General features: G+C 43.4%; 2 protein-coding genes across 2 annotated transcripts in view; both read left to right on the top strand.

Annotated features, from left to right (window-relative positions):
- LOC140721234 (HEPACAM family member 2-like) overlaps nucleotides 1–6,124 on the top strand; it is a 32,688-nt gene extending 26,564 nt beyond the window's left edge. Inside the window, exons 4-5 of the mRNA XM_073036090.1 lie at nucleotides 997–1,113; nucleotides 6,015–6,124. Coding sequence (XP_072892191.1) covers nucleotides 997–1,113; nucleotides 6,015–6,124 — 227 coding nt within the window. The remainder of the gene's footprint in view (nucleotides 1–996; nucleotides 1,114–6,014) is intronic.
- A 3,206-nt stretch (nucleotides 6,125–9,330) lies between these two features.
- LOC140717301 (uncharacterized) overlaps nucleotides 9,331–12,603 on the top strand; it is a 66,776-nt gene continuing 63,503 nt past the window's right edge. The window contains exon 1 of the mRNA XM_073030755.1: nucleotides 9,331–9,456. The gene's annotated coding sequence lies outside the window, so the exon portion shown is untranslated. The remainder of the gene's footprint in view (nucleotides 9,457–12,603) is intronic.

The raw sequence follows: 12,603 nt of genomic DNA, 5'->3' as shown, positions 1-12,603 counted from the left end.
CTATTGAATGCAATCGATGCAAATCAGTGTTATAGCAGAGAGAGGCAAAAGCTGAATTAATTGGGTTCATGGAGTCCCAGAACAGTTATCGCAGAGAAGAAAGCCATTTGGCCCTTTAAGAATGGAGTGGTTCTACCATTGAGCAAACAACTGCATCCTATTGCTCTGTCCTCTCCCCACAGTTCTGTAAATTCTTTCTTTCACATAATTATCCATCCCTCATATGAAATTACAGTTGAATATCCCTTCACTTTTCTTGAAAATGAATTCTAGATCCTGTCCACTACTGTGCAAAAAAAAAGAAAATCCCCAGGATAGTATTTACTCTTCTCCCAGTCACCTTCATTCACACTCATGACTGGTTTTAGAATCTTTGAATATTAGAAATTTTCACTATGATTTTCTTCCACCTTATGCCTCTATTCATGAAGGCAAAGATCCTATCTTTGTTAAACTACTTTCTTAACACTTTCTGCAAATCTCTTGTTGGTGTAACCCTTTTAGAATTGGTTCCTTGAGTTTGTATGCTCTTCCCAATTTTCCTACTCTTGGGATGGATCAATCGGCAGATAATGCACTTCACCGATCAATGAGAACAAACTGCCCACATGTGCATTTGTGTAGCAGCCCCTGACATCTGGTGGAAAGTAGCACCAGAGTGTGTGGTGACACTTGCAGGCTGCCCTGCCCTCAGCACATCCTCAGCTTGTGTTGGTTGTTAATGCAAACAATACATTTCATTGTATGTTGTGATGTACATCTGATAAATAAATGAATCTGAACAATCCATTCTTGACGGGTATAACGATGCATTGTGATTAATGATTCTCAGAGTAGAGTCAGTTGGTGTCGACCTGGGTCACAGATTGGTGAGATTAGACCGGGGTTGGAACATTCCCTTCTCGACAGGAAATTATGTAATATTACGGTTGTTGCATCATTTGTCATCCACTGCCTGTTAGATGTTTAATGATTTGAATTTAATTTTAATTTCAGGGTTTTCCTTCAACAACATTATAATGATTGCTGTATTGACTGCAGGACAGGTGATTTCTGCACCATCTCTTCATTCAGCCGTGTTGCTGGACCAGTGGAGGTGGGAAACCCTCGGAGGTATCTGTCATTGATTAATTTCCTCTTGCGTGAACCTTCAGACACCACCCAGTAAAGCTGAATGAACTTTAACATAAACACGGGAAAATGTGGGAAATCAAATCACCACTGACCCATCCTCCCATTACCCCTCTGTCTCTGTGACCTGTGGGGTACAATTGCCCATTTTTCCCAGTTTTGAGGTGCTTTGCAGTGACACGGAATGCTTGAAACAGTCCTGGAGTCACCTCTGATCGAACTGAGGAAGACATTTGGGAGAAGTGGCCATGAGAGGAGCCGTCTTCATTCACTCATGTTTGCTGCATTGTGTTGTCTCATCTCACTGTGTCACCAAGTCTGTTTAGAGGTGGGACTGAGGGAAAGATGCCCTTTCATCCTGATGGTGGCTGTGCCTTTGGGAACAGGGGCCTCAATCACATAGAGGGCAGAGTTGTGAAGGAGGTCTACTCCACGTCTAGTGTCAGGGGGTTTGAACTGTTGTCTGTCAGACCTTCTAGTGAGTGTACAGTACATTTGACTCTTTCTTTCAGACTTGGTGGCAATTTCTCTTCGGTGTTTGCAGAAGTTTATTTGAAAGAACTTCTCTATCCGATGCAGTTTTCCACATGGGACACCTCTGTCTCCCAGAACCAAAGAAGATGCAACACCTGCTTTATTACCTCTTCCCCTTCCCCATGAGCACACCTCCAGCTAGAGCAGTGAGTGACTTGTACTTCCAATTCTGTATCCTCACATCAGTTTCCTGCACATTGGTCAAACCATTACAGGTGGTTGTATGACCACTTTGCAGAACACCGAGGGTAACAGTGAGCTTCCAGTTGCCGATCACTTTAGTTTTCTCTCTGATTTCCCATCTTTAACCTCTTCCCCAGTTCCAGCAAAGCCCATTGAGGAGCAGCATCCCTTATTCCACATTGAGTCCCAGGAGCTGCAATAATGAATTCACCAATTTCAGATAACCAGCCATTCCAGTTCATGTTAGAACTGACCTCTTCTGATACAAGATCAGAGTGTGTAACCATATCTCTGTTTTCCCCTCTCCACAGATGCAGAAATGCAAATCTAGAATTCTTTTTTTATTCCAAATTTCCAGCAACTGCAGTGGATCATACTCCGTTGTTTTACTTTCTCTTGTATTTCTCAGGATTTCTCTCACGCTTCTCTGTCAAATCTCTGCACAAATGCTGTTTCTATTGCAGTGTACCTCCAGAATTTTCTATGATACACTCAGTGACACCTTTATCAGCTACCTCCTGTAATTAATAAAGTGGCCACTGAGTGTGTTCATGGTCTTCTGCTGCTGTAGCCCATCCACTTCAAGGTTCGATATGTTGTCTGTCAAAGATGTTCTGCTGCACACCACTATTGTAACACGTGGTTATTTGAATTACTGTCACCTTCCTGTCAGCTTGATACAGTCTGGCCATTCTCCTCTGAAATATCTGATTAACAAAACACTTTCAGCCACAGAACTGTCACTCACTGTTTTTTTTTGCTTTTTGGAACTTTCTTTGTGAACTCTAGAGACAGTTCTTCATGACAATCTCAGTAGATCCGCAGTTTCTGAGACATTCAAACCACCACATCTGACACCAACAATCATTCCACAGTCAAAGTTACTTAGATCACATTTCTTCCCCATTCTAGTGTTTGATATGAATAACAGTTGTAGCTCATTACAGTATTTGAATGTTGTTATGCATTGAGTTGCTGCCACATGATTGGCTGATTAGATACTCACATTAACGAGCAGGTGTACAGGTGTACCTAATAAAGTGGCCACTGAGTGTATTTCAGATTCTCAACACATGGGGTTTTCCAGTCACTATATTGTTTTGGACACATTGTGTTCAGCTCCAGTCACCAGGATGGAAAACCTGATAGGAAAACCGGATGGATTTGAATGACCAGACAGTGATGTTGCCATGGCTGAATTGCAGGATTTTGCTTTTATTTAAATACAGAGAGGTGACGATAGCAGATTTCAAAGTAGGAGGATCAATATCTGAGAAGAAGGAACCATTAAAAATGTGAGTTAACATTTGCCCAGGAAGAGAAGTTGGCAGTGAATAGATAAACTGTAATTAGAACTGAGATTGGATAGAATCCAGTGAGAGAGAGAGAGATGCAATTTCAAGTCAAGTCAAGTCATCACTTTTTATTCTCATTTTGACCATAACTGCTGGTACAGTAAACAGTAAAAATGAGACAACATTTTTCAGGACCATAATGCTACATGAAACAGTACAAAAACTACAATGAACTACGTGAAAACAACACAGAGAAAAAAAAACTACACTAGACTACAGACCTACCCAGGACTGCAAAAAGTGCACAAACAGTGCAGGCATTACAATAGATAATAGTCAAGACAATAGGCACAGCAGAGGGCAATAAGTTGGTGTCGGTCCAGTCTCTGGGTTTTGAGGAGTCTGATAGCTTGGGGAAAGAAACTGTTACATAGTCTGGTCGTGAGAGCCCGAATGCTTCGGTGACATTTCCCAGATGGCAGGAGGGAGAAGAGTTTGTATAAGGGGTGCTTGGGGTCCATCATAATGTTGTTTACCTTGTGGATGCAGCGTGTAGTGTAAATGTCCATCATGGCAGGAGGAGAAACCTCGATGATCTTCTCAGCTGACCTCACTATCTGCTGCAGGGTCTTGCGATCCGAGATGGTGCAATTTCCGAAACAGGCAGTGATGAGGCTGCACAGGATGCTCTCAATACAACCCCTCTTCTGATGAGGATGGGAGTGAGAGATAGACTTTCCTCAGCCTTCACAGTAAGTAGAGACGCTGCTGGGCTTTCTTTGCTATGGAGCTGGTGTTGAGGGACAAGGTGAGATTCTCCGCCAGGTGAACACCAAGAAATTTGGTGCTCTTAACGATCTTAATGGAGGAGCCATTGATGTTCAGTGGAGAGTGGTCACTCTGTGCTCTCCTGAAGTCTACAACCATCTCTTTTGTTTTGTTCACATTCAGAGACAGGTTGCTGGCTCTGCACCAGTCCGTTAGCCACTGACCCTCTTCTCTGTAAGCTGACTCATCGTTCTTGCTGATGAGACCAACCACAGTCGTGTCATCAGCGAACTTAATGATGTGGTTCAAGATGTGTGTTGCAGCATAGTCATGGGTCAGCAGAGTGAACAGCAGTGGACTGAGCACACAGCCCTGGGGGGCCCCGTGCTCAGTGTGATGGTGTTGGAGATGTTGCTCCCGATCCGGACTGACTGAGGTCTCCCAGTCAGGAAGTCTAGGATGCAGTTGCAGAGGGAGGTGTTCAGGCCCAGTAGGCTCAGCTTTCCAATCAGTTTCGGAGGGATGATTGTGTGGAATGCTGAACTGAAGTCTATGAACAGCATTCAAATGTACATGTCTTGTTTTGGCCAGGTGGAGGGTGATGGAAATGGCATTGTCTATTGAGCAGTTGGGATGGTATGCAAACTGCAGGGGGTCCAGTGAGGGGGACAGCAGGTTCTTGATGTGCCTCATGACAAGCCTCTTGAAACACTTCAAGATGACGGATGTGAGTGCAATGGGATTGTAGTCATTGAGACAGGACACTGAAGACATCTTCGGCACGAGGACGATGGTGGTGGCCTTGAAGCACGTTGGAATGGTAGTGTTGCTCAGGGAGATGTTGAAGATGTCAGTGAGGACATCTGCTAGCTGGTCTGCACATCCTGTAAGCACTCTACCAGGAATATTGTCTGGTCCAGCAACATTCTGTGGGTTGACCCTGCACAGGGTTCTTCTTACATCGGCCACGGTGAGACACAGCACCTGGTCATTTGGAGGAGGGGTGGACTTCCTCACCCCCGCATCATTTTCCGCCTCAAAACGAGCGTAGAAGTTGTTCAGCGCATCTGGGAGGGAGGCATCACCAGCACAGTCAGATGATGTTGTCCTGTAGTTGGTGATGTCCTGAATGCCCTTCCACATGCGCTGCATGTCGTCGCTGTCCTGGAAGTGGCTGTGGATTCGCTGGGCATGTGCAAGCTTTGCCCCTCTGATGGCTCGGGACAGTTTGGCCCTCGCTGTTGTTAGGGCTGCCTTGTTGCCTGCTCTGAAGGTGGAGTCACGGGTCCTCAACAGCGCACGCACCTCTGCGGTCATCCATGGCTTCTGGTTGGCATGTATAGTGATGGTCTTGGACAGAGTAACATCATCAATGCACTTGCTGATGTAGCTGGTCACTGATGCTGTGTACCCCTCTAAGTTGGTAGAGTCACCATCAGTTGCAGCCTCCCTAAATATGTGCCATTCAGTGTGCTCAAAGCAGTCTTGAAGAGCAGAGATGGCTCCTGCTGGCCAGGTTTTCACCTGCTTCTGAACTGGTCTGGAGCGCCTGACGAGCGGTCTGTATACTGGGATTAGCATAACAGAGATGTGATCTGAGTAACCAAGGTGGGGGCAGGGGAACAGAGCATTTGGGAACATTGATCCAGAGGGCAAAGGGATGGGAGGGAACCACAGAGACAGGTGGACAGTCTCAGTCACACCCATCGATGGGCATCTAACATGTTGTTGGAAGCAAAATTACAGAGACAAGAACAAATGACGGATTTTCTTGTACTTCAGGTTAATCTTTGAACAGATAATTTAGTGACATGGAGAAAGACCGATGATGCTGAATCAGGTGCAGCTGGATCTGATGGTTTAAAACCGTTCTCACCAAGGACATTTACTGTTACGTCTTTTACATTTGGGGAGATGAGATGGAGGGTTTGCCATTGGTAACAACTGGGGTGAGAGAGTAACAGTTAAAGTGGGGTCAAGGGTGGGATTGTGATTGATCCCTGGGGAGCTAGCATTGATTGATGTCCAGAATGGCCTCTAGTGTCATAATCAGCCTGCATAAATTGTTAATGGCTTTCATATGCTTTTTTTTTATTTCCACAGGACGTCTGGCATACAGATTTTATTTTCTAATCCTGTGGATCTGTAATACTTTGTCACTTACAGCTGCGTACAGTGTGTTAATTTATTGGTTTGTGGTTGAAGGTACGTGACTAATACTCTTATGATTCACAATTGTTTAATGTAATTTCCTTGTTCACCAATGTTAAAGAGAAGAAAGTAATTATTCTTGATCTGATGCAGCTAAATAATAATATTGTAGTAACAATAATAATTATAATAATAAGCAAACATTTAAATGTTGTAATTGTTGCTCCTCTGAGCTCATTCTACATGCCTACTATCTTGTATTTTAGAAACTAGCCCCTTAGGACCCCCTTTAAATCTCTCCCTTAACCCTTTGAACCCAAACCCTCTTGTTTTAGACTCCCTTAACCTGAGAAAAGGACTGAAAACCTGTCGCTATGCCCATCAATATTTTATAAACCTCTTTAAGGTTACTGCTCATTCTCCTATGCTCCAGGGAAAGCTATCCAACTAACATTATGCTGAATCTTTCCTTGTACACAAATGTAAAGGAGAACAAAATAATATTCACTTTCGAACCCGTGGTACTGAAGTGGAAACAGGTCAATCTAATCCTGAGGGGCTGCTTATGTGCCGGATGTGATCAAGGCTTCATTGTATTTATACAATGATATCATAGTGTCAGCACACAGAGACCAGTAGTTTATTGTCTCTGGGTTAGTTTCCTGGAGTCTCTACCCAGTTCCCATCATGAGAGATTCCAGTGGGATGCTCAATATCAGCCTCTCAGGACAAGCTGAGGGGAGTAACTACAGGACCCACATCCCCCAAACCAGTGCGAGGGAAGTGTTGCATTTTCAGAAGTCTGGTCTTGGCCATTTAAACAAGTGATGGGGACTTCAGACGGTGTTACTGAGGCTACATTTACTCACTGAGAGGAGACCATGGCAGGTAGTCAGGAGCATCTCCAAGTTCCAGTCTAATGACACTGCAGTTTCCCGACAGGAGGATGTTGCACAGGAAATGACATCACCAGTGTTCCGGATGTGGAAACCCCATTAGGGTGTGAGGATGACCACTGTACACAGCACACTATTGAATTTCTGTGGAGGGCATTTCCACTCTGGAAAAAGTAAATCCCAACTGTAAAACACTGAATCAAAATGGTGCTTTGTAAGGGAATTTCTGTGGTAACGTTTCTCAGTCCCAACATGTGGAAATAGCTTCCATCTACCATTAATATCTTGAAAACTCCAATTACACCTGAGTAAACTGCAGGGAATGCAGTCCTAGTCTGTGTAATCTCTGATAATTTAACACTCTAGTACACCTCTGCCTTTGGATGAGACATGAAACCAAGGAACCATTTATGTTCCCTGGGAGAATGTAACGGATCACCTGGTGCTATTTCCTAAAGAGCAACAAAGTTCTCACCAGTGTCCAAGAAAATAATTCTCCCAACCAGCATCATTGAAGCAGATTTAGCTTGGTTGTCAGAGGCAGAGGTGGCAATGGATGACAAATAGTGTACTGCAGTGATTGGTGCTCGGTCCCCTGTTGTTTGTCATTGACATTAACGATTTGGACAAAAATGTAGGTGACATCAGTAAATCCATGGACAACAGCAAAATTGGTGTGATAGTGGACAGTGAAGAAAGTTGTCTAAGTTTACAACAAGACCAAGATCATCTATGTAAGTGGGCATAGGAATGGCAGATGGTAATTAACTTAGGACAAGTACATAGTTCCCTGGAAGTGGTGACACAGACAGACAGGATTGTAAAGAAGGTGCGTGGTGTGCTTGCCTTCATCAGTAGGGCATCGAGTACAAGGTTGGAACGTCACGTTACAACTGTACAATCTTTATTCAGGCCACACCTGGAGTGTTCTGTTCCAATCTTGTAGACAAAAATAAATATTACATAAGTAAATATAATCATAAAATTAATATTACATAATCAGAATTAGGTTTATTAGCACCGGCATGTGTCCTGAAATTTATTAACTTAGTGGCAGTTCAATGCAATACATAATATAGAAGAAAATAATAATAATAACTAACTAAATCAATTACAGCATATGTATATCGAATAGATTAAAAATTGTGTAAAAAAAGAAAAACTGAAATATTATATGTTAAAAAAGTGAGGTAGTGTCCAAGGGCTCAATGTCTATTTAGGAATCGGATGGCAGAGGGGAAGAAGCTGTTCCTGAATCACTGAGTGTGTACCTTCAGGCTTCTGTACTTCCTACCTGATGGTAACAGTGTGAAAAGGGCATGCCCTGGGTCCTGGAGGTCCTTAATAATGGACGCTTTATGAGACACTGTTCCTTGAAGATGTCTTGGGTACTTTGTAAGTTTGTACCCAAGATGAAGCCGACTAAATTTACAACCCTCTGCAGCTTCTTTCGGTCCTGTGCAGTAGATCACCCCCCAACCCCACCCCCCACACCAGACAGTGCTGCAGCCTGTCAGAATGTGATTAGACTAGAAAGAGTGCAGAAAAGATTCACCAAGATGGTGGGCAGAGTTAAAGTTGATTGTCATTATGGCTCCCATTCACAGAACTTGTCTGAATTTTTCAATCTATGTACATCAGTGAATAGATATGCAGAGTCAAAGCAGCTGTCAGAAACACTCCTGTTCCCTTCCACTGTTCACCATCTGACATTCCAACACAAACATCTGGAGTGATGGAGCTGGAGACAGTGACTGACATGTCTGAGTGTTCGATGAATGCCATGTACAGCTTTCTCTTCTCTGATGGACTGTTGACCACATCATGAAATGAGGGAAATTAGGTTGCAACCACATTGAATGCAGCCAGTGAGGAATTTCCACCAGTGAATAGTTGGCATTGAGCTCAAGTTATGAAGAGCAGATGTTACGGAAACTGGTCAGAATTGGAATGGAAATTTCAGCAACTTTCTGTGAATCTGTGGGATTCTCCATAATCAGCTGTTGTGGGTGTTGGGTGAAAGAACCTACGGACCTTAATGAACTCCTTAAGGTCTGGCCATTGGAACCAGAGGGAGCAGCCAGTGCAGAAATTGGCTGCAGGTAACATGTAAAGACTGGGCTGGAGACCCACGTGGAAAATAGAGTGGGCACCATGAATTATTCATTCTTGCCTGACATTGCAGTTCAGTGTCTTGTTAATCTATACAGGGTCTGCTGGTGCAGGTCTGGGTCACAGGTTGGCACACTGGGTGGGAATTAGCACGTTCCCTTCACTGGGACATCAGTGTAAGAGTTTGGTTGTTGCAACCACTGGAAGTTTTCATTGACATTTCTCTGGCGCTTTGTTATATGTTTGCTTATTTGATTTATTTTTAATTGCAGGCTTTTCAGCGTTGGACTTTGTAGTGATTGGTGTGTTGATCATAGGATTGCAGCTTTCTTCATTTTATATCAATGCTCTTCTGTATGTGATTGACATCTGGGAATTACTGGAAGGTATCTTTCATTGTTTAATACACACCTGTATATAAATTTGCAAGCAAGTGAAATGTGACATATTTTCAAAAAGAAAAAAAACAGCAAATTAAATCTCGTCTGAGTTACCAACACCCTGTCACAACTCTTCCAGTCCTCTACATTTAGGTGAAGTTGTCCTGTTCATTCCAATTATAAGCTGTTGTTTTGCAGCAACACAGAATGCCTGGAAATATTTGGGAATTGTTTCTGAACTGACTCCAGAGGGGTCTTTAATAGAAGGGGCCCTGAGAGGGGCTGACTCTTTCATTTGTGTTTCATATTGTGTTGGACTTCAATGTAACATAATCCGTTTGGAGCTGAGGACCGAGGGAAAGGTTCCCCCTATGATCCTGATTGTGACAAGGTTGAGAAGGGGTAGGACTGTCACTTGGATACTTACAACAACATTTTCATTCAACAGCAGCTTTCAGCTCTGTGGCTTTTACCCCCAAGCTCCTTTCCAGCTTATAAAACAAAGTTCAAAATATTGTTATTCCTTACTCTTGTCCTCATTCAGGAACTTCCTGGCTAAGTCCACTTCCCAAATAAGATTTCAACACAGATTATAGTTAAAGATTTAGTAGCAAAACCTTCAGCTCCTGGTATTAATATAACGAAAAGTACTGTGAAGCTTCAGAGGCAAATTGCACAATAATATGTCAGCAAGTCACAGGGAACAATAATGATACAGGTGACCCTGGACTGAACATCGAGTTCGGTTTGAAAGGAGGAGCATAAATGCAGAGTTTCAGGCAGGGAAATTCAGAGTTTGGTCTTTGTGGTAAACCAAAGCACACACACCAGTGGTGGAGTGATGAAGATCAGGAGTTCACAGGAGAAGAGAGTTAGAGAAGCAAAGAAATTTCAAATGCATCTGGACTAAACTGTTGTAGAACTGGGTCAGGGAATGTGAGGTATAAAGATCTAGCAGGTTCTGAGAGCACAGATGAGATTTTAATCATTAGACATAATAACAGGACACCTAAAACAAACATCCCTGAATCATCAAAGATCAACATGGTTTTGTGAGAGGGATATCATGTTTGATCTATTTATTGGCCTCTTTTTACAGTGATAACGTGATGTGGGTAAAGGTGGATCTGCTGTGTTTAGATTTCCAGTGAACATTTACTATGGTGACATATCAAAGGTTATTGTGGAGAATGTAAAACAGGAAGAAGACAGTCGGCATAAATGGGTCTTTTCTGGTTGTCTGGATGTAAAAGTGGATGCCGCTGTGTTTGGATCTGGGAACAGAGATTTTCATAATTTTCTGTAATGTTCTTGCTTTGGGAGATGAAGGTGCCAATGATATGGTGGTTAAATTTGACACCAGCGTAAGGAGGAAAGTAAATTGTGATAAGGACATATGGAGAGTCCAAAGTGATGAGAATGGGCAAATCATCTGACAAATGGAGTGTAAGGTGGCAGAATGTGGAATTGTTCATTTTGTCAGGGAAAATGAAGGAGTGTATTATTGAAATGGGGAGAGGCTGCAGATGCAGAGGGAGCTGGGTTCACTGGGCATCATTTGCAACTGGGACAATTTCAGCTTCAGCAAGTAATCAGAGAAGGTAACAGAATGTCACATTTATTGTAGAGTGAACTGACTAAACAACAGTTAAAATTATCTTCAGTTAAATAGGATACGTTCAAGTTTTTTGTCATCTGACTGTAAACAATACAACCAAATGAAACAAATATTCCTCCAGACCACGGTGCACCCACAAAACACAGATCACTCACAGCACAGAAAACAAAATATTACCACAAATACATTAATAAAACATAATCCAGAGTGCATGTAGTGTGCAGCACAGGTAAACAGTAAACAGCTTGCTGAGGGGGAGCAGTTTCAAGTGGCTGGGTGTCAACATCTCTGAGGATCTATCCTGGCCCAACATCTTGATACAATTACAGTGGCAGCGGCACGACAGCGGCTATATTTCCTGAGGAACTTGAGGACAGCTGGGATGTCACCACAGACACTCACAACTTTCTGCCGATGCACTGTGAAGAGCTTTCTAACTGGTTGCATCACCGTCTGGTGTGAGGGGTCACTGTACAGGATCGGAATAAGCTGCAGAAAGTTGTAAACTCAGTCAGCTCCATCATGGACACCAGCCTCCCCAGCATCCAGGACATCTTTTAAAGGCGATGCCTCAAAAAGGTGGCATTGACCATTAAAGCCTCCCATCACCCAGGATATGCCCTCTTCTCATTGCTAAGATCAAGGAGGAGGTAGAAGATCTGAACACACTGATGTGAAATTCCAAACCAAACTTGAATCAACGATGGGATCCTCGACAGCTGAGGCAGGGTTTGAATGCCATCACCTCTTATAAAGTTAAATCAAGTGACATAGGAGACAGCAGAGCTTCACTTCCAGATGAGCTCAATGTTTTCTCTGCTCACGTTGACTATCAGAACATGGAGGAACCATCACAATCTCCCACATCCCCAGATGATCCGATGATCTGAAGTGTGGGCTGTCTTCAGGAGGGTGAATCCCAGGAAAGCGTCTGGAGCGGACTGGGTAACTGGCCACGTACTAAAATGCTGATCAACTGTCTGGTGTGTTCACTGAGATCTTTAACCTCTTGCTTCGGCAGAGTGGGGTACCACCTGCATCAAGCAGGCTTCATTCATATTGGTGTTCAGGAAGAGCGTGGTGACCTGCTTCAGTGACTATCGCCCAGTTACACTGAGGTACATCGACAGTGATGACGTATTTTGACAGGTTGGTGATGAAACATATCAGCTCCTGCCTGAGAGGCGACTTGGATCCACTCCAATTTGCATCCAGAGCAACAGGTCTACAGCAGATGCCATCTCATTGGCTCCTCACTTAATCCTGGAACATCTGGACAGCAAAGTCACATACATCAGGATGTTAGTTATTAACTACAGCTCAGAATTCAATACCATCGTCCCCTCAAATCAAATCAAATCAATAAGCTACAAGACCTTGGCCTCAATGCCTCCCTGTGCAATTGGATCCTGAATTTTCTCACTTGTAAACCCCAGTCAGTTTGGATTGACAACAACATCTCCTCCACGATCTCCATCAGCACAGGTGACCACAGGGCTGTGAGCATAGACCCTGCTCTACTTGCTTTACACTTA

This window comes from Hemitrygon akajei, chromosome 2 (genome assembly GCF_048418815.1).
Source record: "Hemitrygon akajei chromosome 2, sHemAka1.3, whole genome shotgun sequence".
Lineage (NCBI taxonomy): Eukaryota > Metazoa > Chordata > Chondrichthyes > Myliobatiformes > Dasyatidae > Hemitrygon > Hemitrygon akajei.
The sequence above is the reverse complement of the archived record's forward strand: the minus strand, read 5'-3'. Positions and strand labels throughout refer to the sequence as shown.